We start from the raw sequence: 26634 nt of genomic DNA, 5'->3' as shown, positions 1-26634 counted from the left end.
TCGTTCAATTACTACAGGCATAAAAATCATTGTTGGCTCATTCACTTATCATTCAATTTAAACAGCGCTTGTTCAGTATTCAATAATACAGGGACTGACAATTCTCGTTTGAATGAGCCAACGATGGATTTGCCTATTTAAACACATGAATGAGTTAGCGGTGACTCGCTTGTTCAAACGAGAATCGGCTCATCTAAAAAGAGCATTAGACTGATCAACAGTGATAAGTAATAAAAGTCTGGTTAGTGGGGGGTCTTACAGCTGTGACCCCCACGAATCCTCTCCTCCTCACTGCAGGCTTACTGCATCCCTGGCAGTGAGGAGGAGCTTGAATGAACAGAGACCCAGCATGCGCAGTGACCCTCCATTCATCTTTAAAGGGAGTGCCAGAGACAGCCGAACACTTGTACTCGGTAATGTCCATCAGCCCCATTGAAATGAATGAAATAGCACCGTACATGCGGCAGCACTGGTTTCCACATCACTGCAGGGAGTGCAGTGAGCCCACACTAAGGAGAAGTGTGGGACCCAGAACAACCATTCTCTGGATCAGTGGGGGTCTAAGCAGTGAGACCCCTACCGATGAGACTTTTACCACTTATCCTATGGATAGGTTATAAAAGCCAATCTTGGGAATACCCATTTAATCCCTTAGTGACCACCCCATAGTGTTTTTACATCCTGCCTAAGTGGGCTTTAATCCCACATGCCACATGGGCTGTGGACGTGACAGCTCCCTGTTGTCAGCTGCCGGAGGTAGCCGACAACCTGGAGCTGTCATGGAGGGCTGCAATATGCAACCAACGGTCACACGATCACTGTGATCCAATGGATAACGGCGATTGCATGAAAGTAAATAAAAAGTCAATAAAAGTTAAAGTTTCAGCTTCCCTCATGGATCCACTCCATGAGGAGAGCTAAAACTACTCACCTCCGTCCTCCTCAATGTCCCGTGGCATTCTGGCCCTTCCAGGACCTGACGCCACCTTCTGCGCATGTGCGCCAGACGTAAAACGTCACGCACAGAAGGCCGGAGGGCCCAGGAAATTTGAAATCTCCTGGCTGAAGATGTCATGGGGCCCGTGATCGCTGTTATCCAAGGGATAACGGCGATCACTGAAAAGTTTTTAAAAAGTCAAATAAAGTTAAAGTTTCAGCTCTTCTCACAGGAGCTAGTAGTGCTGGTTCGCTCACAGAGCGACCAGCAGGGGTGGGGGCAGCTGCAGGAGATTTCACTCCTCACGCTCCTCCACCCCTCTCCATTGACATAACACAGCGGCCGTTCAGTACTGAACGGCTGCTATTTACAGTGATCCGCTCATCGTCCATCGGTTATGCAGCATAAACGATGAGCTGATCGCTCATCCTTCAGTGTAAATAGCACCTGTTCAGTACTGAACAGCCGCTGTGTTATGTCAATGGAGAGGGGCGGGGGAGCGCGAGGAGAGAAATCTCCTGCAGCCGCACCGCTGTGAGACAGCGATACTAGCTCCCGTGCAGCACAACGAGAGCCAGTATGTGCGGGGATGAGCATCGGGCATTATTTGCCCGACAGTCATTCTGTCTAAAAGGGCCTTTAGTAACAGAGCAAATGGCTCTAAAAGTACATAATATCATTACTTGATAGGAAAGGAAGACATCATGGAGAATTGCAGACAAAGCAGAACATCATTGTGTCTATAAGAGGGGAAAAAAGGAGAAATAAGTAAATCAGTGTAAGTCACAGAAATTCTAACAAAATGCCTGAATATCATAATCGTGATGGAGATCTCGTGGTTGAGAGGTAGGAGGGTATCAATCCAGTCTGCTTCACATCATTTTAAGTGCTGAATGCAATTACCTCCTCCAAGTCGCAGCGACGGCTGTTGGTACTTGATTGGGAAGACCGGTACAAACTGACTCACTGTAACAGATAATTTATTAAAAAAGACATTAGCATCAAAGGGCCTGAGTGTGTGAGCTGCTCTTTATGCCACTGAGCCGCGGGATCCTCCTCACTGAGCAATCACTAGTTCTGTGCATCCTCTTATAGAATGAAGCCCACCTTCACCTCGCTCATATGAAGCTGAGCCCTGCACTAGAGCAATGAGTCTGCTCATATCAAAAGTAGCCATGGCTTGTGTGTAGTGGCCTCCAATTTCCACAGACGGCAGGTTGGATGGGCCGGTGGTCCCTGGACGCTGTCCTGCATGGACTGCCTACAATTTCCTGGTTTCTTTTTTTTAAACGTCCTTCTCATGTCTCCTAGCAACATGCGTAAAAAACGTCGCACACACGCAATGTAATTGTGCATGCACTGCGTTCCGAAAACCCCCGTAGAGAACAATAGGGCTCTTATGCGCATAATACACGGAAGAATAAAACATGCCACGTTCTATTGTACATGCATAACAAACAATAAATGTACGCCAGGGGCAGTGGGCCAATGAAAATCAATGTACTGTTGACACCATTCACTGCGTATTATAGGCACGTATATCGCACGCGCAATATGTAATGCAAATACATTGGTGTGAGCCCGACTTCATGGAGGAACACGTTAAAATGGGCTATGGGTCCCAGTAATGAGGTTGTCCAGACAGCAGCAGATGTCCCTTGTCACCGAAGGAATGCAGCAAATCATCAAAGCTGGGTCATCCACCCCAGTACCAAACTCCGGAAGAGCTGCCTACTACTAGTGGTTACTAGGAGCCTTTATCATGCGGCCACTGAACAACTTTATACACATTTATAGCGGAACCAGAATAACTTATTAGTCAATCATCATTCAAAAACACGGCATGTTTTTTTATTGCGAAAGTCAATAGCAGTTTTTAACGCATCGCATGAAAATCGCAAGTTCGCGATGCGATAAACAAGGAGGCTCCATAGGGAAACATGGGAGATTAAAGGCACACACATCACAGACAGAGCACGCCACGATTTTTCTTCTTGCATCAGTGAAAACGTCGCAAATGGGAAGGAAACCATTCAAAAACACGGGTTTCACAAACAATAACAAAAACAACACTACTCCCCTCTCTTCTTCCACCTGGGAAACAGTACAGCAGCTCCTGTGGTGATCAGGTGACCGCTGCTGTCAGCCAGGGGCCGCAGCGTCACCGCCCGTGCTTCTGGCATCAGCGCTCATATCTGGGCACCATCATGCCAGGAGCTCGGAACGGTGATGCTGCATCCTCTGATTGGCTGCAGCGGTCACATGGTGTCCGTTCCACAACAAGGATCGGGAGGATGGCGGGGCTGCAGCGCTGGGACCGAGGACGGGTAAGCCCATTGGGTTTATTATTTTATCTCCGGCTGTATTCACAAATGTGATGCAGGTGAGTGAGAATTTGACGATTTTCCACGCGTTTTTTTCTGCATGTACGATGCGTTTCGTGATAAACACATGCGTTTTGCTTTAGATTTGCATGAAATTTTCACGTGCATCAGAAACATCATAGGTGGTTCCAATAGTAAACAACGGACGATCCGCGGCCCGACCACAATGACACTGCAGAAAGGTCACGGAAAAGGAGTTAAAGAAAAATCCGTACTGTGCACGTCCGAGCGGACCATCCGCAGTACAGATGCAGAAAGGAGGAAGCAGGTACGGGCGAATGCAGCTGCTGCGCATGCGGAATCCGACCAGGCCGTGTGCAGGCGGCTGGAGCCCGGATTCACATGAATGTATTTGCGCATGAGATTTTTGCAAACGCAATAAGCAGAAAATAGAAGCCATTTATTTTAATAGGTTTGTTCACAAGCGTGTATTTGGCTGAACAACTGTGTAGCGCAAAAAAAACGCGTACGCTCGTGTGAAGGCGGCCTAAGAATACAACTCGTCCCACAAAGAATAAACCCGGTACGGCTATGGTGCAAAAACTGGCATAGGAGTGAAGGGGTTAATATCTGCGAGGCTTACAGTCTGCTATTCCCGTACTACTGCCGGTAATGACAGCCAAAGTCCTACATGAATAACGGCAACTAGTGACTGAATGTAGAACTACAAATCCCAGCAGTCCCTGTGAGGACAAGCAGCACGACTAGTGGGCACATTGCCGAGTGTAGTACGACCCCCAGTGGCTACGGAGAGAATTTACTGTGTCTTGTTACCTCCCATCTCCAGCTCAGTGCGGCACGTGTCAACAGCAGCCAATCCGCTCGCCTATCCACCCGGAAGTAAACCTTTGACCTGAGGTAAGTCACGTGCTCTTCCTTGATTGCTACACGTGCTTCCGCTCGCAATTGCATCTGCTGTAGACATGGCGGCTCCCACCGCAGAGGAGGCGCTGGCCCAAGTGGAGAAAGATGAGGCGGAGAAGCTGAAGCTAATCACCGTGCGCAAGGAGCTGGAGCTGCAGTTTGATCTGGGGAACCTGCTGGCGATAGACCCCAATCCTCCGGACGGTAAAGCCTTCCGGCAGCAGAATAGAGCTCAGTTCCTGTGCTCTCTCGCCCGGGATAACACACAGCTGCTCATTAACCAGCTATGGACACTGCCCACACAGCGGGTGCAAGAGTGTGTGGTGGCCACATTACCAGAGCCCACCACCCGCATGCCAAGGGAGAAGCCTGTGCCCAAGCCCCGAGCACCCACTCGCTGGGAGGAGTTTGCTAAACTCAAGGGGATCCAGAAGAAGAAGAAGACCAATCTGGTCTGGGATGAAGTGCACAAGGAATGGCGGCGGCGCTGGGGCTATAAGAGAGCCAAAGATGACACCAAGGACTGGGTGATCGAGGTGCCCCACACCGCTGACCCCAACCAGGACCAGTTCGCCAAGAGGGTGAATGCCAAGAAGGAGCGTGTGGCTAAGAACGAACTGAACCGCTTGAGAAATCTGGCCCGGGCGGACAAGGGTAAAGTTCCAGGCGTGGGGCTTACCCCAACCAGTCAGCCCTCCAAGGATCAGCTGGGCAAAGCCATGCAGGTTGCCAAGCGTTCCACCGCCTCTGTAGGGAGGTTCCAAGACAAGTTACCCAAGGAGAAGGATCCTAAAAACATGGGCAAGAAGAGGAAGTTCCAGCCACTGGTCGGAGACTTCAAAGCAGAGAAGAGTAAACAGCTGGAGATCCTGAAGATCCTGGACAGTAAGAAGCCCAAGATGGACATCACCAGAGCTGTCAACAGACAGATGAGGGAGGAAGATGCCGAGGAGGCTGCCAAGAGGAGGAAGTCCTCCAAGAAGGGCAGAGGAGGAGGGGGCAAAGGCCGGGGTGGCCCCAAGAAGGGCAAGGGGAAGGCCCCAGTAAGGGGAGGCAAGGGCAAGGGGAAGGGTAAAAGAAAGTAGGAGAGACTTGTGGACAGATAAATGCTTATACCTTTTGGGGACTGGTGCCCACTGAAGAGACCCTTGTGCCCCCCCAGCTGCAGGACTGATCTCTACTTGTGAGGACTGGTTATTGATTGAGGATGTTGCACCTTCGCCTCTGAAATTCTGTCCATTATCTAAGTTTTGCATTTACAAATTATTTTTGTAACTTGAGAGTTAAGGGTAATGCGATAAATATTAGCCCCCCCTGCAGTAAGGGCAGGCGTTGGGGCAATAAAGCTTCTCTGATGTCATTCTGTGCCTTCCTAGAGCTCCACTAAAATATATTGCAGTTCTCAGTGTGTGCATGGAGACGTTTTCTATAAGTTGTAGCATCGTGTTTATGTAAGGGCCTGCTGCACTGTCATACGTGAAATACCAAAAAATATGAAAACGTAGCCTTAAACGGATCTATAGGATACAGTTGGTTAAATGTAGTCAAACAATGCACAGGTCTGACGGCATTTAGCAAGGCATGTTGTTTTTGGTTTTTTTTTTTCTTTTTTGTGGCATAAAGAAGCATAGCCGATTATGCTTTTCTGTCCCACAAAAAAAGTGAGATAATATGTATACAAACCACATACGTTGTGTAGAATGTATAGTCTTGCATTTCCCACTGACTACAATATAAAAATATATATATATTTTTTTTTACATTGCAGTTGGAAACCTTACGTTTCTATACTTTTAACATAGTGATACCTTGGGTTAAGAGTGCCTCAGCTTACAAGCTTTTTGACTTGAGAGCAGACTCCCGAATTTTTATTCTCCCTGCATTTTTAATTCCCACCTACTGAAAAGCTTCAGAGCAGTGCAGGGAGAACAAGCGGCGGCTAGACGCACCTGAGCCCCGGAAGACAGGTGAATGTATGAAAATATATATATACACACACATTTTTTTTTATATATATAATTATTTTTTTTTAAATCTTTTTACTACAGCTAAGGATAATTTGCAGGAAAGGGCTTATATTTAAAGCCCTTCCCCGAAAATCACTGTGGGGGTGCTAGCATTCTATTGCTTTCAATGAAGCAACGCCATCCCCATTGAAATCAGTAGGAGAGCTTCACAATCCGGAACGGATTAATGACTTTTCCATTCATTTCAATAGGGGAAAATTGATTTGACTTACGAGTGCTTTGGGTTAAGAGCTCCGTCATGGAACGAATTAAACTCTTAACCCAAGGCACCACCGTATGGCGCCCTGCACACGGGCGGAAATTCTGCGGTGGGATTTCCCGCCCGTGGAAGCTGCCATAGGATTGCATTAAAAAAACGCAATCCTAGGCAGACGGCCGCGATTTGTCTGCATGAAATCACACGCGTAAAACAAATCTCGGCATGTATTTTTGAACTGCAAAACTTTATTAAGAAATGTTACTGTAGGAAAAACGTGTGGTTTTTGTAATAAGCAGATCAAAATGTATATCATGCGTACCATTTTAAAAACATGTATGCTTAAAATGCATGCATTTTTACATGTAGGTTTCTCGCATATGTAAGAGCCCATCCACACTGGAACTTTTAAGGCCACCTGCAGACAGGCAGAAATTCCGCGCCGGGATTTCCCGCGTAATTTCCGCCCCTGGAAGCTGCCATAGGATTGCGTTAGCAAATTCAATCCTATGCAGACGGCCGCGAGAAGTCTCGCGCGGCAAACAAATTGTGGCATGCTCTATTTCTGTGTGGGGCTCGCAGAGCCCCGCACAGAGACGTCACTCACCGGCCCCGCTCTGCGCATGCGCCGGCACATGAAAGAGCCGGGGCCGCGGGAGAGGTGAGTGCCCGCTCTGCCTTCTGCAGACACTCGGGTCGGGTCCCGCTCTGAGAATTCTCGGAGCCGACCCGGCCGTCTGCAGGCGGCCTAAATGTGTGTTTTAATTGAACTATTTGAGGAGATTTGCTAACAAAAAAGGTCAAACTTGTGTATAAAAAGTGTTTTAAAGGAACATGCCTCCACCAACAGCAACATTTTTTTTTTAATACTCTTCCCCATCCCTGCTGTCCACTGGTGAAGTTCATTGGTGACTCTTTTCAGACTACTGTTTGCATGCTCCTCCATTGAAGTCTATGGGACAGCGTTCACACAGCAGTCTGAAAAGTAAGATTGCATGCAGCCTTTACCAGCGGGCGGCATGAGGAGCGGGTGGATATAAAACTATTGATCCCCTCAGCCAGGACTGAGGATTCATGGGGAGGGGATTCAGGAGGATTGGATGTTGACCAAGCAAGCCGTTGGGCGACAATCTTTTTAGAGGCCTGCACCATTTTTTTTAGTATATGGATGACCATTACTTTATGCTGTATGGAGAAGAGTCGTCAGTCGTGCATGAGTGGGTGAAGATGGAGAACATTGGACAGATCTATTAGCACTTATGTCATGGCACTGTCTTCCCAGGACCAATCTGCTCACGGTGAAAAAACGCTAGGTTGGACTTTGTCTCTGAAGGTCTGCCCACGTTCTCTGGTGTGATGGACGGGCTGCCAACTCACTAAATGCCATATCTGCAGGAGACAGACACCCACCTGCTCCATACATGGGTTGGCCTTAAGGCGCACTGACATGGGTGTATGTTACCTGCATCTTTCATGTGCATAAAATACGCAGTACGCAGCAAATACAAACGCAACATGCCTATTTGCTGCATATGTTAAATTGCTGTTGCCTATATTGGGGCATATTATCCATGTAATACGCACCAAAATAGGCCATTCTTCACTTTTTTTTTTTCATGTGTGTGGAAAAAAACTGTAGGTGTGAGTAGCCCAATAGATTCAATGGGCTTTTAGCACCATGTATTACTTGTGTAAAAAATATGTACGTAGTATGTGGGCAACATATCCCCGTGTAAGAGGGCCCTAGATGTTATCAAAATTGTCTGGTTCAACCAGCTTCAGTTAGAGTGTGTGTGTGTGTGTGTGTGTGTGTGTATATATATATAGATAGATAGATAGATAGATAGATAGATAGATAGATAGATAGATAGATAGATAGATAGATAGATAGATAGATAGATAGATAGAGGCAGGCTGTTCTGCATAGTGTTAGATACGTGTCGGCCTTTGTCTGACAGCGGAGCTATGCAGGGGTATTTTAATGGCGGACGAGTGCCAACACTGGATTGGAAAGGGTTATGGCCTCTGCACAATAGCATATTTGTTCCGTGTGCGTTCTGTGTTAATTCACAGATCGCGCACGGACCCATTATAGCGTACGGGGCTGTGCACACTACCGCTTTTTCATCTTTGCCAGTGATCCGCGTGAAAAAAATTAAATTGCATTGTTGTCCGTAACACAAGAGAATTAGGATATGTGCTAAGGCCAACTTCACATGGGCATATTTGTGCATGCACAATATGCAGTAAACAGAACTGATTTCAATCGATTCACTCACATGCGCAAAAAAAACTGGAGCGTCCTCCTGTTTTCCTGCGCATTTACAAACCAAAAGATCCCATAGAAGGCAATGTGTGTAAAATACTCTAGGAGATGCATAAAACACTAATTGCAGAGGAAAAAAGAACACATCTTGAACTCAGTCTAAGGCTTTATTCACACGAGCGTATATCGGCCATGCTATCCTGCATGGCCGATATACGCTGCCCATCTGATGCATTGGTTTACAATGCATCAGTTCAGATGGGCGTATTACCGCGCCTTTTACGTCAGCCAGGAAAGATAGTTCAGGAACTATCTTCCTGGCTGGAATATGGCGGCTGGAGGAGGTGGGAGGGAGTTTAGCAGCGTGTCTGCTAAACTCTCACCCCTTCCCTCCTTTCCTTCCCTTGCTGGCTGTTTGCAATGGGGGGGAGCATGAGCTAGGTGCTAAGCTCTTGCCCCCCCCCCCATTGCTGGCAGCGGAAAGGGGGTGGGAGCTTAGCACACTAGCTCCTGTCCCGCCCCCTTCTCATGCCAAGAGACGGCGAGGAGGGGAAGGCAGTTTAGCAAAGCTCACCTGTCCCCTCCCCAACGGCAATCCAGGCTCGATGTATCTGGGCCGTCTGAATGGTCGCACAAACGACAGATTTGTGTGCTCGTTCACGCAATTTTCGATTACGGTGTGGCTGTGACACAGCTGGCTGAAAATCGCTACGCTGGTGTGAATGAGCCCTAAGGATAAATGTCCATGAGTGGGTCGGATTCCGCCTGCAGCAGAACCCCACCCTGCCCGCGGCCAAGGACAATTATTTACCTGTCCGAGTCTTCTGCATCCCGATCCGGATCATATTTCCTCTTCGCTGCGGATGTGTGCGGGCGCGCTGAGTCATAGCAGTCTATGTCCTTTCTTTTGACAGAGAGAAATCTTGGCGTAAAAAACACGCCTTTTGTGCTATCTTTTGACGCGCAATTTTTTTTTTGGTGCCTCAAGAAATCGTTCATCTGAAAGAACCCATAGCTGCGCTTTTTTGTAGTAAGGAAAATGATCTGTGGGAATTTGTACCATGGATCCCTTTTCGTGGGAAACCATTCTGCCGCAGATACTTTATGTAAATCTATGCACGGAAGTTTTCAGCTTCAGAAATATTTTCCGCAGCATCTTTCATGTTTTGCAGATCTTAATTTCTTCATAGACCTTCAGATCAAAAATGGGACGGAAGCAGCACCCTTTCATTTGAAAATGACTGTATGCACAGGCTTTATTTTTTTGACGCAGGCGCATCCTGGATAAGTAGTTGACAACTAAGGCTTCCTACACACGGCTGAGCGCTATATCGGCAGGTGAAACTCGGCCCGATATTGCGTTCGTGCGATGTACCCATGGATGGGAGGCATTTTTGTGCCAGAAACCCCTCCCATCACTTTGGTAAGGTACCGATTAGAGATGAGCGAGCACGCTCGGATAAGGCAGTCACAGGCTCAGGGGGCGGCAGGGGACAGGATCGGCAAGTATTTCCTATTGTTTACAGTGGGGAACTTCGCACTTGCGTGTGCATCACACGCCGTGTTATGTGTTTTCTGGCCCCGTTGAGAACAATTTGCAAGGCGTTCAAAGGGAACGCCCAAAGATGGGACATACTGCAATTTTTTCCGCGCTGCTTATTCATGCATCATTCATTCATTCAAAAGAATGGGGTTCATATTCAGATTTTCATGGCCTAACACCACAGTTCACTATGGAAGGCATACAGATGTTGATACCATAAGCGTTAATTGTTGTTCGCTCTGCTACTTGGACCACAGCACCTTACAGCATTGCTCAGACAGATGAAATGCCAAGAATTCATTCATATCTCTGTATTTTGCCCTTCAGAGACAAAAAGTACAGTAGAATACACTGATATGTGCACAAAAAAACATCGTTCCTTCTGCAAAAATGCAGCTCTTGGGTGCACGCAAATACGCTTACGCTGGTGTGAAGCCGGCCTCGGGCTCCGTTCACATCTGCATTGGAGGTTCTTTTCGGAGCCTCTGATGCAGATCCCAAATGAAGCAGCACAGCATGCAGCGCTATATCGTCTAGTGAAACGCCAGTCTGAAAGCTGGAAGCAGGATGGACCTTATTATAGTCAGTTCAGGTGCCATGCAGTTCTGACATGTACCTCATCTGGTGGTCCTAGAATTTTTTTTGTTCGGCTCCTAGGATGAAGCTAAATAATGGTAATGGGCTGATGTGAACAGGATTTAAGCCACCCCCAATATATGGTGAGTGTGTAATTGTTCACCCCCTGTGCAAACTCCTCCGTATAGCAGTATGCCTGTGTGCATGCTGCTGGGGAGTGCTGTTTGTACTTGTCCTGTACCTCTGTATCAGTATACCATTAGTATGGCCGCCTTCTTGGATGTTTTTTTTTAACTAGATTTGTCCCTCTATTTGGTGATTTGTTCATGGTTTCCACATGGCGGGCGGCTGTGTGTTGATTTGCCCCATTGAATAGGGCTAATTCCATCTGCCACTGTTCATTCTGCGCAGCAGTGTACCGCAGGCTGATTTAGAGATGGATTTTTAGCTTATTTCCGTAGCTGAATCTTTACCCTTCCTGTAAACAGAGCCTCGGGTACATACAACTAATACATGTCATCTGCAGCACCTTGCAGACTCCTGCTCACTCTGGCCAGTATACCGTACAAGGGGAAGCTGCTGTATCCTCTGTGTAGGGGCTGAGGGAGGGAGGAGGGAGGAGCGAGATCACATTACTGCACTGAATCCTGGGAAAGGCACTTCGCTCCAGCGAAGCACAGAGAGGAGAAAACAAGATTCGCCGTCCTGTCTTCTAACCACATACACACAATCTCTCTTCCAGGTATTCCCATGGGTGTTTAGTCTGCTCTGATACAATGTAATATACCGCAGTGTAATATAATAACCTGATGTTTGCACAATCCCAAGTATGACTTACAGCGAGGACGGCTCAGTAGTACGCTGTTTGGGCACGGATCACTAGCCAGAGTTTCCAGCTATGGAATAGAGTGAATTAATTTCTTTGATTAGCAATTTTTCTCTCTTTGCCTGACATATTGGTGTTGCCGCATAGTATATTGTGGTACGAGGGTGGCAGTGTGGTTTCACAGCTGTCATGTGGCTCCTGACTGCTCCCCCCATGGCATACAAGAGTCCAGTATTCAGTAACAGTCCTGTATTCCCGCTACTGTCCCAGAATGCAGGACACCTGTAAGTCAACACAACCTGTATTCTCCAGGGCTGATCTCTGACTGCTTGGCTGGGGCTGATAAGTACGCTATTGGTAGTGTCATAGGGTCTCTACTCATGCTGGCATAAGTGTATGGGCACTGATCAGAACTATTGTATTGTATGCTATGGGGCTGCATGCCATGATTTTGTTTTCAAATGCAAGTATGATTGGTCGAATAGAAATCAATGGGCTATTGGCATCACATGTTGTACGTGCGTCGTGCAATGACCATATGCTCGTGTGACAGAGGCCTTACACATGTAATTCGCAGCCATATAGGCAATGGAAATTTAACATATGCAGCAAATAAGCATGTTCAGATCAAACTCATTGTTTGATTGTGACTAGCCAAGGCTCTTTCACACAGGACGATTATCGATCAGAGTTGTTCATATACCCGTCATGCCATGGATGACAAGCCGCTCAGTGTAAAGAGCAGACAACCAGTTCTGAATCATTGCCTGCTTATGAAGAATGGAGGTGGGCAGGGGGGGAGCGCTCCCGGTTGCCCCGACCCCATGCTGGCTGTTCTCTGAGCAATGCCAGTGATACTCGCATCTGTGTAACAGCACAGGACAAGCTTCACTGGGACGCGCTGTCGGGCATCGTTTGCCCGACAGTCCCTTGTAAACTATCACTTGTATAAGCTGTATAATGGGCATGACCACCCTGAATGTGACCATACACACTTGTAAGCTCAGCAAGTCTGTCCAGATCTTTGTCCCTGTGCACACGAAGCTGTTGCTGCACACTAATGATTAGTGTTGTTGTAACAACCGGCGTTCATCATTCTTTTTGTAGAGCTTGGGTCAATTTAGGGGACATTGGGACCACTATGGGGGTCATACCATTGGCTTTAATAATCCAGCATGAACCATGCAACTTCTACAACAGAGAAAGGGGGAATGGAGAGTCATCTTCTTCATCTTGTTGATGTAACCTCCCCTTGCAGCCTCTTTAGTCCGTTGGGTCATAAAAATGTTTTTTTCTTATGTTTTGTTTTTGCTTTTAATGGCCCTTCTGTATTCTTCTCTACACCCAGATACCCTGTCCTGTACATACAATGGCTGCTGGTCGGGATAGAGTGATCCACCTCCTGAGACAGCTGCACAGAGCATCGTAAGAGTTTTACTTCAAATATTTATTTTTAGCTTTAAGGATGTATAAAAAAAAATGCTTTTTTATATTTCATGTCATTAATTTTGTGTAATTTTTGTCTAATGTCAGCGGCAGGCAAACGAAATCCGCATTCGGGAGCCCGCTGCAAAATCCGGCCCTGTCCCCAGCTGGTGACCCTGCATAACTGTTTAAATCTGTACTGCGGATGGCTGTGGCGAGCCGCCGTTGGACCTGCGCAGTACAGATTTTTTTTTTCAAAACTCTGTTTTTCCCATGCTGTCGCCAAGTGATGACACAGGTACCCGCGACCTATCCGCAATGTCAATTGCAGATGGGCTCAGGGTCTGACCATTTTCATTGACTTTAATGGAAGCCCTCCACGCGGAATTCGCATGAAAATAGAACATGCTGCGATTTCTTACTCTGCTCGCAGAAATCGCAACTTGTTTCTGCGAGTGTGTAGGAAAAAGTTATTTTACATAGCATTCTCCAAATGGTATTTGCTGCAGATCTGCGGTGTGGACGCCGACTCCGGATTCCGCAATGCAAGACCATTCGTGTGCCACCGGCCTAAATTGTCTGCCTTATAACTTACATTAATCAGATCTGTTGAATACCATGTACTCAGTATTCTGATCAGTAAGGCACTGTTCACACCTCAGTTGTACGTTCTGTCATATTTGACTGTAGGAATGGTGCATCGTGATGCGCTATTCTTCACATCAAAACAGCAGTACCAAACGGACGATATTATAAGTAAGAGGGGTCCATCGGCCACTAATATGTTTTATCGTGCGACAGATCCAAGACTGCATTGTAGTTCCTGGGTGTTATGGAAACCATGAAGGGTTTGTGAACAGAGACTAAAACTTAGAAAAACTTTGCAAAACATTTATCAAAACTTGTGCAAGGGAAATATAGAGGAATTGTCGCATTCCAGCTTTTATTCTTAACCCTTTCCAATCCACTGTCTGACCTCTGAAGACATTATGATTTAAGGCTGTACAGCTCCGATGTTGGAAGACGTCAGTCGGGGTTCTCTTACTGTATATTGCCAGCCTCTCTGCTGTCAGAGCCTAGCCAACGTGTCACCTCATGCAGTACCGGCTTTAGCCAGCATATAGCGCTGTTGTATAACAGCAGAAAAAGAGTAAGCCCCCTAGGAAAACCAGGATACAGATTGGATTGGATTTAAATGACCACTGTAGCATGATTTTGTTCGCCATTGAGAACTCTTCCACTTATCCTTTGAACTAATCTTTAATGGATTCTTCACAATAAATATTACCTATCCACAGGAGAAGTAGATCCCCACGATCACAAGTACAAGCATCCCGGAAATAAATATTCCCAATTGAAATTCTGTGCTATAATTGTACATTTTGTATTTTACTATCCTGTCTTTTTTTTTTACATTTTAGATGCAGATGTCCAGCCCATTCGCACACTTACTCCCAAGGTAGGGACTGAACTCCATCATTCATTAGATAGACTTGAAACTCATAATCTTGCAGGCAAAGTGAATATAAACATATCCATTTGAAAGCCTATATCGACTGCTTGGTAAGGGATCTTAACAAAAACATGAATGGGACCAAGTTGTAATACCAAACACTGCCTATGGACAAGTGTGGTGCTGTTTGTGGAGAGAAACAGATGTGTTTTCTAATTTCATACAATCTTTGTGTATAAATAGACATTATTTAATTCTGCCCTCCATTTTTAAGATGCTCTTCTCTGTTCTGTAAGCCTCTGTTATGTATGGGTTCGACATTTAAATACATTGATTTATTTAAAATTCTTTACTTTTAGCGCCGTCATCTCAAATAACGACAGATTATGCATTTGAGGTAAGTGTGCTTTATGGAAATTAATTACTACTTGTTGTAAGTTGTGGTAGTTCTGCAGAAAAAGGTCAAACTCTAATCAATGTTATGACATAGGTAACTTTCTGTGGGTAATACGAGATTTCCGGCTGGGTGCCCGTACCTGATGCCACAATAGACAGCACCATTGCCCTCCAGTGCCCGAACGCTCACCCCATGTTTGTATAAGCATCCTCTTGGCACCTCCTTTCATAATGAAATTGTAGGTTAGTGGAAACAAGTTAGCCCTGGTATGTCTGAAATAAGAGTCAATGTGGGTGGCCATATTCTCTCTAAGGCCGTTTTCAGACAATTTCAGTACATTAGCTCCATATTTGGTCAGTTGTTTGCGGATTGCAATTAGGAGTTAATGTAAATCTATGTATCTATTCACATGGCTTTTTTTTTTTTTTTTTAAACGCAGCATGACCTATTTTTTTGCATATTTGCCTCCGTATTGCTATTATTTTCAATTGGTCACATGCGGATCAGTATTTGCCTATTTGCCTCGTTGACAATAAAATATGCAGCTGGCAAATACTGATGACAATCTGTATGACACAAGGTTATAATGTCATCTGAAATCCATCCGTAATACGGACTAGTTTCCATAGGCTCATCTGAAACTGGCCTAAGGTTGTATACACACAGGCGTTTTTTGTTTTTTTTTCCATGTAATTTTTGAAATTAAGAAATCTGAACAAAATCACACGGAAAAGGAACACATTAGTTCGAATGGGAATATTCACATGGTTTTTTTTTTACTAGTATGGACAGTTTGAGTTAAAAAAAAAAATAAATCACACCATGTCCTATTTTCGTCTGATTTTCTGATAAAAATCGCCCATTCAAGTCAATGGGTGCACTAAAAAAATTGATTGCACTCGCTTGATGTGATTTTTGATTCATTTTCAATGCATAGGGACCATTAACCCCTTAGTGACCAAGCCTGTTTGCGCCTTAATGACCAGGCCAAATTTTGCAAATCTGACATGTGTCACTTTAACATGGAAAAACAGCAGAAAGGTTTTGCATATCCAAGCGATTCCGACATTGTTTTTTCGCCACATGTTGTACCGTATTTTTCGCCTTATAAGACGTACTGGTCTATAAGACGCACCCCCGTTTTAAAGCGGGAAAATAGGGGGAAAAAAAGCAGTACTCACCTCCCCCGGCGTTCTGCGGCGCTGCTGCAGGCTGTCGCTCCCTCCTGGTCCCCGGCAGAGCATTCCTTTTGGATGCAGGGCTTGAAATCCCCACCTCCAGAAAGCTAATACTGTGATTGGCTAAAACACGCCGTCAGCCAATCACAGCCATTCAATGACATCATTGAATGGCTGTGATTGGCTGAAGGCGCACGTGTGTTAGCCAATCACAGCCATTCAATGATGTCATGAGGCGGGGATTTCAAGCCCCGCGGACAGAAAGCAATGCTCTGCCGGGGACCAGGAGGGAGCGACAGCCTGCAGCAGCGCCGCAGAATGCCGGGGGAGGTGAGTAATGATATTTTTTTTTTGACAGGAGGAGAGAAATCTTCTAACTGATCCCACATTTGTTTGTGCGATCGCGAATTTAACGCGCAATCGCGCTAAATAAATCGCGTCCGCGCGTTAAATTCGCAATCGAGCTAAAAATGGCAATCGGAACAAATTTTCGGCACATTTGCTTTATAAGACGCAGGAACTTTTCCCCTCCGCTTTGGAGGCGGAAAAAGTGCGCCTTATAAAGCGAAAAATACGGTACTTCATTTAGGCGGAAAAAAAAGACCGATAGAATTTGTGTTTATTTATTAAAAGCGCCAAAATTGGGAAAATTTTGAAAAAATCGTCATTTTTTTCACATTTCCAACTGCAATATCTCAAATATGTGCAAACATAATATAGAAAATTTTGCTAAGATATATATTTCCATTTGTTGACTTTATTTTGGGCGCATATTGGAAAAACTTTCGTTTTTTGTTTTTTTTTAACCATTTAGGAGACGTACAAATTTAACATTACTTTTCAGCATTTTGAGGAACACTTTGTTTTCCTACACCAAGCCAAGATTGGAAAGGCTCATAGGAGTCAAAATGATAACCCCACAAGTGACCCCATTTTAAAAACTACACCCCTTAACACTGAGGGGTGTCATGAGTATTTTAACCCCACAGTTTTTTTTCAGGAGTCAATGCAATTTAGAAGAGAAAAACTAAAATTTCATATTTTTGCAAATATGTCATTTTAAAGACAGGACTTTTTTCTATAGTACACATGAAAATGAGGATTTGCACCCCAGAATGGATACCCCTGTTTGTCCCGTGCTCAGAAACATACCCATTGTGGCCCTCGTATTACGTCTGTAAACACAATGGGGCCCAAAATGAAAGGAGCAACCGGTGGCTTTCGGAACAGAAATTTTGCTTGAAGGAGATTTAGGCCCTATTGCACACTTGTAGAGCCATTGAGTGGCCAAAACGATGGAGAACCCCCACAAGTGACCCCATTTTGAAAAGTAGACCCCTTAATGAATGTATCTAGGGGTACGATGACTTTTTTTACTTCACAGTTTTTGAATGAATCTAAGCTAAGCCGAAGGAAAAAAATTACGATTTTCATTTTTTTGGTAATTCTGTCATTTTAAAAGCTGTTTTTTTTTGTACAGTGTACATAGGAATGAAGACGTTCACCCCAAAATGGATACCCCCGTTTGTCCCGTGTTCAGAAACATACCCATTGTGGCCCTAATCTACTTAAAGGACACATGACTAGGCCTATAATAGAAGGAGCACCCGTTGGATTTCAGGGCACAACGGAATAAATTCCAGGCCCCATTGCCCACTTGTAGAGCCATTGAGCGCCCAAAACGATAGAGAACCCCCACAAATGACCCCATTTTGAAAACTAGACCCCTTAACGAATTCATCTAGGGGTGTACTGCGTATTTTGACCCCACAGTATTTGAATGAATCTAAGCAAAGCAGAAGGAAAGAATTACGATTTTCATTTTTTTTGGCAATTGTGTCAATTTAAAAACAGTTTTTTTTGTACAGTGTACATAGGAATGAAGATGTTCACCCCAAAATGGATACCCCCGTTTGTCCCGAGTTCAGAAACATACGCATTGTGGCCCTAATCTACTTACAGGACACATGGCTAGGCCCATAATGGAGGGAATGCCCGCTGGATTTCAGGGTTCAACTGAATAAATTCCAGGCCCCATTGCCCGCCATCCCCATTTTTTGGCATTTCCTAAATATTAGATAAAAGTAATAATATAAACTGTGTTTTATGTCCAAAGACAGGGGTAATTACGGAGGCTGGTTGGGATGGGCACATGGGGCAAGAAAACCGGGTATCCCCCCCCCCCCCCCCCCTCTCACTTTTTTTGGGGTATTTCGTAACCTCAGCGGCAGGTATGGGGTGTAAAACGTGGCGCTGTGAGGCTTTGTAATCTTGCTGCAGTGCAGAGGTCTCACATAGAAGGCGCTCAACAAGCTGCTCCTGGAACTGCAGGAAGACGAACGTTCCCGGGGCTTCTTGTAAATTACGGATTACAGGTAGCGATCTAAATAACACCGGGCTCTCATGGCCGTATGCAGAATCCGCTTGCAGAGGCCCGCAGCGGATTCCAGCTGTGACCCTGCGTTCGGCCACGTAATCTACTGCGCATAACTGCCTACTCACACAGGGGGTCATGCGCAGTACACCGGTTTTTGTTTATATTTCCCGCGCCGTCGCTTAGAGATGACACGGGTACCCGCAGCCTGTACACAATGTATTTGCATATGGGCTGCGAGTATATCTGCGGTCATAGAGCACAATGGGCTCTAGGTCGCGGATATCCGCGGTGAAATATAACATGCCATGTTCTGTTTCTGCGAGTGGATTACGTAATTCTGACCCGCTAATTGGGGGGAATTCTGTAATCCAATGCATGTGATTGATCCGTGGATTACCGCTGATCAAGCGCATGCAGAACCCATAATTCCTCTCCGGTCATGCGTGACCGGCCTAATGTTATATCACTAATTTATCATGGTACTGGGGACCGCTCAGCGAGGCCACCGGTCACTGCTCCAACACTCAGCGACCGTTGGTCCCTAGGAACAAGGAGATTTAAAATTTCCTGGGCTCCCCGGCTTCTGCGAATGTGTCCAGCATTTTGCCGGCGGGCGCATACCCAGTAGCCGGCAGGATCCATGGAGGATAATCGCATCTGGATTCAAATGCGGAAGCCTCCGAGAAGATGTTTCATCTCCTCTCACCGATCGCATCGGTGAGGGGAGATGAAACTTCCACTTTTTAAAGAACTTTTACGTGATCGCCATTATGCATTGGATAACGGCGATCACGTGACCAGTAACCGCATACCGCGGCTCCCCGTGACATCTCCAGGATCTTGGCTACCTTTGGTAGCCAGCAGCAGGGAGATTTTAAATTTCTTGGGCAATCTTTCACTTTTGCGCATGCGTCCACCATCATGCTGACGGGCGCATGCGCCGAAGCTGGGGTAAGGTCCACGGATCAACATGCCACCAGGGAGCAAATCCGGGACCTTGGGTACGTAATTTCATCCCCCCTTACGGATACGATCCGTAAGGGAAGATGAAACTTTAACTTTATAAACTTTTTTAACTTTTAACTTTTTTTTTAACGGTGATCATATGACTGGAAACCTCATACAGCGCTCCCCAGTCATATCTCCCTGCACTCAGCTATCTGTGACAGCCGGGTTCAGGGAGATTTTGAATTCGCTGGGCTCGCCGGCCTTCTGCGCATGCGCACCACATCGGCGCATGCGCAGAAGCCAGCGGAGGGTCCCAAAACCGGCCGGAGGACATGGAGGAAGGGGGGTGAGTATTTTCACCTTCCCTCATGGATCCGATCCATGAGGGGAGGTGAAGCTTTTTGTTTTTTTTTCATTTTTTTTCTTCACTTTTCCGCAATCGCCGTTATCCAATGGATAAAGGCGATCGCGATGCTGGGGACATCTCCTGCCTCCCGGCTGCCTACTGGAGCCGAGAGCCAGGAGATTTTAAATTTCCCGGGCTGCCAGGTCCTCTGCGCATGCGGCTGACGTAATGCCGCCTGGCGTGCATGCGCAGGACGCCGACTTCGGGGCCCGGAGGACCAGGACAGCGGGGAGCAGTGCGGCGGACGGGGGTGAGTAATTTCAGCTGCCCTGATGGATCCGATCCATCAGGGCAGCTGAATCTTTAACTTTTTTTGCACTTTTTGTAACTTTTGTGCGATCGGCGCTATCGATTGGATAGCGCCGATCGCATTGCCGGGGGGGATCCCTGCAGCCCGGGATGACAGCTCCATGCTGTCGGCTACCTGAGGGCACCGACAGCATGGAGCTGTCACATCCATAGCCCACGGGGCTTTATTCTCTGTAGGACGCATGTTTTTACATCCTCAGTGAGTAAAGCCCACTTGGGCAGGACGTAAAAACACTATGGGCTGGTCGTTATGGGGTTAAAGAAATTAAGATAACCAGAAAGTACAGATCCTGTACATTTGTGTGTTTTTTTTGTTTTGTTTTGTTTTTTTACACGAATGGAAGACTGATGTATAACGTGCATGAAAATTGCATGAAAATCTCTCAACGAAATTGGCCTTTTTCTAAGATCGATTAAAAACAGACGCGAGCATGGAGCTTTAGGTTACTTTTACACAGGCCAATAGTCGCCTGAATAATTGTCAAACAAGTGACTATGGGCGGCTGTCAGACCATGTAAACACAGCACCTGACAGGATACTGAGTGAGAGGTCAATTAGTAGTCACTTGTTTTTCGGTTTCAGCTCACTGAAGCAGAATAACTAGTGAGGGACTTCTCGCTCGGTCATCAATGGTCCTTCATCGCCAGCGAGGGAGTTACATGTTTCGCCCTTGATCACATGATGGTGACATAATCAAAGGTCCAGCATTCTTATGCAGATTACGAGCTGACTACAAATCTCGTGCGGTCTCAGTTGCTATGGAATACTAACGAACACCTAGCCGGACAACAGCCGTGTGCTTACAGGACCTGTGATGATGTTATGGTCATGTAATCAGGGGTGGAGCATGTAACTCCCTCACTGAGGATGAAGGACCTTTGATGATGTCATCATCATGTGATATGAGGTGAAGCGTGTAAGTCACTCACAAACCCACTCACACACGGACGGACAGGTCATTGTTAGTAGTTTAACAAGACTCAAATGGCCAAAAAGACACAAAAATTGGATTGCTGAGCAGTGGAAAAATATCAGCTGGTCAGATGAATCCAGGTTTCTGTTGCACTGTGCTGATTTCGAAGGGCAGAATTTAGCGCAAGCAGCATGAATCGATAAATCCTTCCCGCCAGCTGTTCAAAGTACCTCCATCTAATTTGCGTTAACTACACAAAGCTATCCTGTACGCATTGTCCAATATTTCTGCAGATTGATGTCATCTCCTTGTAAGATCTATGTCTCAATGAATTGCTGCTGTTTTCAAGTTCGATGGAGGTCCAACATGCAACTGGATGGGCGTCTCTGTGGCTATTCATTGTAGTTGAGAAAGGTAGCTTACTAGATGAACAATGAAAATTGGGCCTGTCTAATTTTTGCCTCCTCCAAATATCCCATGCACAGTATGGACCTCCATAGGGCTTAGCTTCTGTATGAGCCCACAATATACGCAAATAATAATCTTTATTTGTAAAGCGCCAACTTATTCCGCAGCGCTTTCAAGCACAGAAGAACACAGACAATACAACAATTACATGTGATATACCATCAGTTTGAAAGAAATGGGGTGGGGGTGATACAGGAAGTAGGGGGGGGGGGAGATGAGGCATGGGGAACACAGGCGGTGCGGGAATTACATATGGAAAACAGTTATTAGGACGCAAACAGTGTGGAGGCGGTAAGGAGGTGCAGGGGTAGAGGTCGTATGCAATAGGCAGGGGGCGGAAGGTGTGGGAAGCCATAGGGAGAGGCAGGGGGACTAGGTCAGGAGATTTGCTATGCCTCCCTGAAGAGGTGCATTTTTAAGGCAATTTCGTGCAAATAATTTATGGGCAAACTTGATTCTCATCTGTAGGAGAAAGCAAGGATATAAGAGAACAAACAATATTTCTGAACCCACTCGCTTAACCCCTTTACATCCAAAAATATATCAGTCACTGTTGGTGCATGTGGTCACCCTCTGTTTTTTACATAGACTAATCAAGGTAATGTAAGGTGACCAGATTGTAGTTGATATAGCCGCTTGTATGTTCACATTTGACAATGACCTTGTCAATTAGGTATATTACATTCACAGGCATTTGTTTCTTTCTCTCAGATGGCTGTTTCCAGTATCAGATATGGAGAAGGTGTTACAAAAGAAGTTGGAATGGTAAGGAAAAATACATAAAGCAGAAACAAAGAACCTGCAAAATATGTAGTTTTTAAATCAACATTGAACTCAATGGGGCACATTCCCTAAAATTAAATAAGCATGCCATAACTTTGAACATACTCCCGGTTAATAAAAATGGGACATTGTTGGATATTTCATTATCTCTGTGTTCTAATTTCCGAGACACCTACCAATAGTTCTGGTATTTTTTGTTTTTAAAGAGTAACTTCACTTTTTACGAACTTTTGACATGTCAGAGACGTCAAAAGTTTTGATCAGTGGGTTCCTGCTGCTGAGACGCCCTCTGATTGCTGAACTGAAGAGGCTGCATCGCTCATCTGAGGGCTGTGCCTCTTCGGCTGTTTTTGCTGCCTACTTTTGGCAGCTGAAGAGATTTATAGAAGATGTCTAATCCCTATGCATCTATCTTCACCTGCCGAGAGGAGACCGCAAGCAACAAAGAAAAAAGGGCACATTGCTGCAGTCCCCTCATTTCAGCCATTATCGGGGGTCTCGGCACCCAGACCCCCACTGATCAAAGCTTTTGACAAATCGTTCTGACATGTCAAAAGCTTATTTTTTTTAAAAAGTACAATTACTCTTTAAATTGTACAAATCACAGCATGACGGAAAATCTTTATTTAAAACATAACCTTTAATTCAAAGCTATTTTTCTGTACCCCACAGAGGGAAATGGAATACAGTTACCTTTCCTTTGTCTGTAGACCGATTCTGTTTATAATTATGTGAACACATAGCATTGTGAAAAAAAGTATTTGCGCTGGCAAAAGACATTGGCTTTCAGTAAGTGGATGCAGAAAGTGATAAGTGAAGCCAGAGGTGTCTGGCAGCTGCTTGTCTCTCTGCACGATATTCCAATAACATGTAGATTAATTCAAAATTACATGTTAATAAAGGAGTCAGGACTAATGGTTGCTGGCCGGACAATTACTTGGCTGTCTTATGTCTGTGATCATGCACCATATCAAAAGAAACCTAAAACGTAACCGTGTGGAGTAAAAGCTTCCAAAAAATGTAGTGCTATGAAAATCTGTTTTAGTGGTTAACTATAAAGTATTAATACATTCGCTTATACAGAAATGTTTGTGGGGTGTTTTATTCATTTTTATGTTAGGAGAAACTTTTATTAAGGAGGTTATCCCAGCATTACCGGATACAGCAATAGCTTTACAATGCTCAGCTTTGTTGTGGAATTGACTGAAGTTTGCAAAAATATTCCAATTGCAATATATTCCCTTTTAGTTCTTTGTAATGGCGCCCAATGGCCAGTGTTCACACTGTATAATTAAAGTGCATGTCTACACGCTGACCTCAAGGAGGGTGACCATGCATGCTCAGCTCCATTCTTCAGCACTGGATCATCTTCCTGAAGGGGGATTGATATTCTTGACAGACAATAAAAAATACAATGAATCTGCAGCACAATTTTCCGTTACGAGTCCGCAGTGTTTTTTGAAAAGCGCTGTGGATTCTAAATCTGCAACATGTCTATTTATGCTGTGGAATTCAACCCTTGAAATGCAAGGGGGGGTCCTGCAGCTGATCCCCAATAAAGAATATGTCCAAATCTGCACCTAAATGGTGCAGATATGGCCACTGCGAATTTACAAAGAATTGCTGCAGGTATTCTGTTGCAGAATGCCCGCGGTGATTTTGCTCCGTGTGAAGGTACCCATACAGGGCTGTACTCACCCTTTAAAAAGATCTGCAGTTTAGGGCATTTATGAAGCTTCGCCTAGAGAGGAGGCAAAGAAGCATCTACCTCTACAAGCAATGACAGGAAGGGGGACAGAGCTGACTTGGGAATGGCATGCCCCGTGAGGTGCCAGCCTGGGAGCAATGAAAGGTAGGCTCTCCAGATCCAAGCTGGTTCTGGCCTTGTTAAGAAAGATATTGTCATGTACTTGTATAATGCTGATTTCTTTTTTTTTTTTTTTTTACATTTTGTCCTAGAGAGCCTTTTAATTTCTTTGTATTATATTTTAAAAAGGATTTACAGAATATGGGTGCAAGAAATGTTTGTGTGATGACAGACAAGAACCTTGCATCTCTCCCCCCAGTTCAAGCTGTGATCGATTCACTGACTAAGAGTGGTATAAAATTCTGCTTGTATGACAAGGTTAGAGTGGAGCCCACAGATGCCAGGTAAGGACCACAGTGCAGTATATTTTACTTGCATGGTATATAGTAAATATTATACATAATGATAAAATATATAAAGATTACAATTCGCATATTATGCACTATTTCAAATGATTGAAAGATTGAACGTTTTAATGATCTTTTTGCATAAAGTGTTAATGGACACTAATTTCCATTAACACTTTATCATCTTCGTTTGCATGTAAAAAGGGTCTCCAGGAGCTGTTTGCAGAGCCCAGCATGCAATTAAACAAACGCTGGGCTCTGCACACAGCTACATTATTCTCGTCGGGGCTGCCGGCTGAATACAATGTAATCTCCGACTCCCGCTGTTATCACAGCTTGTTGAGAGATACTTTATCTCTTTGCGGCTGAATGATGGATTTTAAGTTTATCTTAAAATCATCATTCAGATGAAAAGTGCACAATGGCAGCGTTTACATGTAACTATTACTCGTTTGCAGTCATTTGAACGAATTTTGAACGATAATCGTTGAGTGTAAATAGGCTTTTACTGTTGCTCTTTGTTAAAGGGGGTGTTCCTACACACTCTGACACTGTCTATTCAGCACTGAAACACCCTATTGACTATGTTGAATTTTAAGCATAACTGAGTTTTGGTTAGATATTGGCTTGAACAGTAACAGCAGTTAGTGGAGTTCAATGGAAATAATAATACTTTGAGTTAAAAACCGGTAATATACAGGAAAAAATCACATGAGAAATCTGCTTAGAATTGCTGTTCTTACTTGTGTGCAGCTTCATGGATGCAATACAGTTCACAAGAAGTAGGTCATTTGATGCCTATGTCGGTGTTGGAGGTGGCTCTGCAATGGATACCTGTAAGGTTGCTAACCTCTATGCATGTAATCCTGACTCTGACTTTCTGGACTTTGTCAATGCCCCTATTGGAAAAGGAGAACCAGTGACTGCAACTCTTAAGCCCCTCATTGCAGGTAAAAAGAACTATTTTACTTTACCATTTATTGTTCATTTGTTACTTTTGTGTTAGAGGAAACTTTCATGGAATTGGAGGGTGCTGTTAGTTTTGAATGAGAGTAAGGCCTCATGTCCACGGGGAAAATCAGGCCCGCTACGGATTCTCCATGGAGAATCCGTAGCGGGTCCCTCCTGCCCCGCGGACATGAGGGCTGAAAATAAGAGTAAATAAGAATAAACTTACCCGCAGCGGGCCGGGAAGGTCTTCTCTTCTTCACGGCCAGATCTTCTTTCTTCGGCCGGCGGATGTACTCGGCACGCCGGCAGCGTGCTGCACGCATGCGCCGGGCACATCCGCCGGGCCAAAGCAAGAAGATCCGGCCCTGAAGAAGAGAAGACCTGCCCGGTCCGAGGCGGGTAAGTTATTCTTATTTTAGGTCTCCGCGGGAGACCCGCACGAAAATGGAGCATGTCACGTTTTTTTTCATGCTCCATGTTTTTAAAATTCACTTTTATTGACCATCCGCGGGTATTTATCTACCCGCGGGTGGTCAATGCATCCCTATGGGATGCGGAACCGCATGCGGGTGATCCGCTGCGGATTTAAAATCTTATTTTGCCCGTGGGCATGAGGCCTAACACTAGAGAATGAGAAATATGTGAGACTGGTGGAAATTTTAGGTACCGACCCATCATATGTTTACAACATTTGATAAGATTACTAGTGGGAGAATATTTTAGGCAGCGGTATAGCAGGTTAATTTATACATGCTGGCTTTATCTACCATGTTCCTCTGGTAACATCACTAAATCTAAATGACAGTTTGCTGTACTTAAAAAGAATAGAAAAGATGTCAGCATGTCCAATGGGAACTTTATGGCTGGGTTCACACGGGATGGAATTGCCATAGCATTTGTGTGGCAATTCCGCCCGCGACTTTTTAACCTGGGTTAAGCCATGTGGACGAGATTTAGCAAAATTTCCTCAACACGGGGTGGCCAATCCGTTGCGGCAAGGCTGGGCAGAACCGGAGATGTGGCGCGGAATTGACAGCCGTAGTATGTCAAAATTTCTTTTTTTATTTTTCCCCATTGCAGCCTCTCTCCTCTCTATGGGAAGAGACGGCTGCAGGGGAGATGCAGGCGGCGAAGCCGCTTCAAAACCCGTGGCTGCAGGTTTTAAAACTGCGCTTACCCCCAGAAATCTCTCGTTTTTTCAGTGCAGCCAAACTGCAAGATTTCCATCCCGTGGGAACCCAGCCTATCGGTC

At 45.3% G+C, this 26634-nt stretch overlaps 2 protein-coding genes across 2 annotated transcripts in view; both read left to right on the top strand.

Moving 5' to 3' along the window:
* The first annotated feature begins 4189 nt into the window (after positions 1-4189).
* RRS1 (ribosome biogenesis regulator 1 homolog) lies at positions 4190-5545 on the top strand. Its single transcript, XM_066578269.1, has one exon. It carries the CDS (start codon positions 4245-4247, stop codon positions 5268-5270), a length of 1026 nt encoding a protein of 341 aa, XP_066434366.1. The 5' UTR covers positions 4190-4244; the 3' UTR covers positions 5271-5545.
* A 5894-nt stretch (positions 5546-11439) lies between these two features.
* The window catches only part of ADHFE1 (alcohol dehydrogenase iron containing 1), a 43780-nt gene continuing 28585 nt past the window's right edge, over positions 11440-26634 (top strand). The window contains exons 1-7 of the mRNA XM_066578267.1: positions 11440-11535; positions 12968-13044; positions 14466-14503; positions 14857-14894; positions 22206-22259; positions 24274-24428; positions 25185-25381. Of these exons, the coding sequence (XP_066434364.1) occupies positions 12989-13044; positions 14466-14503; positions 14857-14894; positions 22206-22259; positions 24274-24428; positions 25185-25381 (538 nt within the window). The 5' untranslated portion in view covers positions 11440-11535; positions 12968-12988. The remainder of the gene's footprint in view (positions 11536-12967; positions 13045-14465; positions 14504-14856; positions 14895-22205; positions 22260-24273; positions 24429-25184; positions 25382-26634) is intronic.

Source organism: Eleutherodactylus coqui, chromosome 9 (assembly GCF_035609145.1).
Source record: "Eleutherodactylus coqui strain aEleCoq1 chromosome 9, aEleCoq1.hap1, whole genome shotgun sequence".
In the NCBI taxonomy this organism is placed as follows: Eukaryota; Metazoa; Chordata; class Amphibia; order Anura; family Eleutherodactylidae; genus Eleutherodactylus; species Eleutherodactylus coqui.
The sequence above is the reverse complement of the archived record's forward strand: the minus strand, read 5'-3'. Positions and strand labels throughout refer to the sequence as shown.

Coding starts and splice junctions, on each gene's coding strand:
- RRS1 (XM_066578269.1), top strand. CDS start 4,245: ATGGCGGCTCCCACCGCAGAGGAGGCGCTGGCCCAAGTGGAGAAAGAT.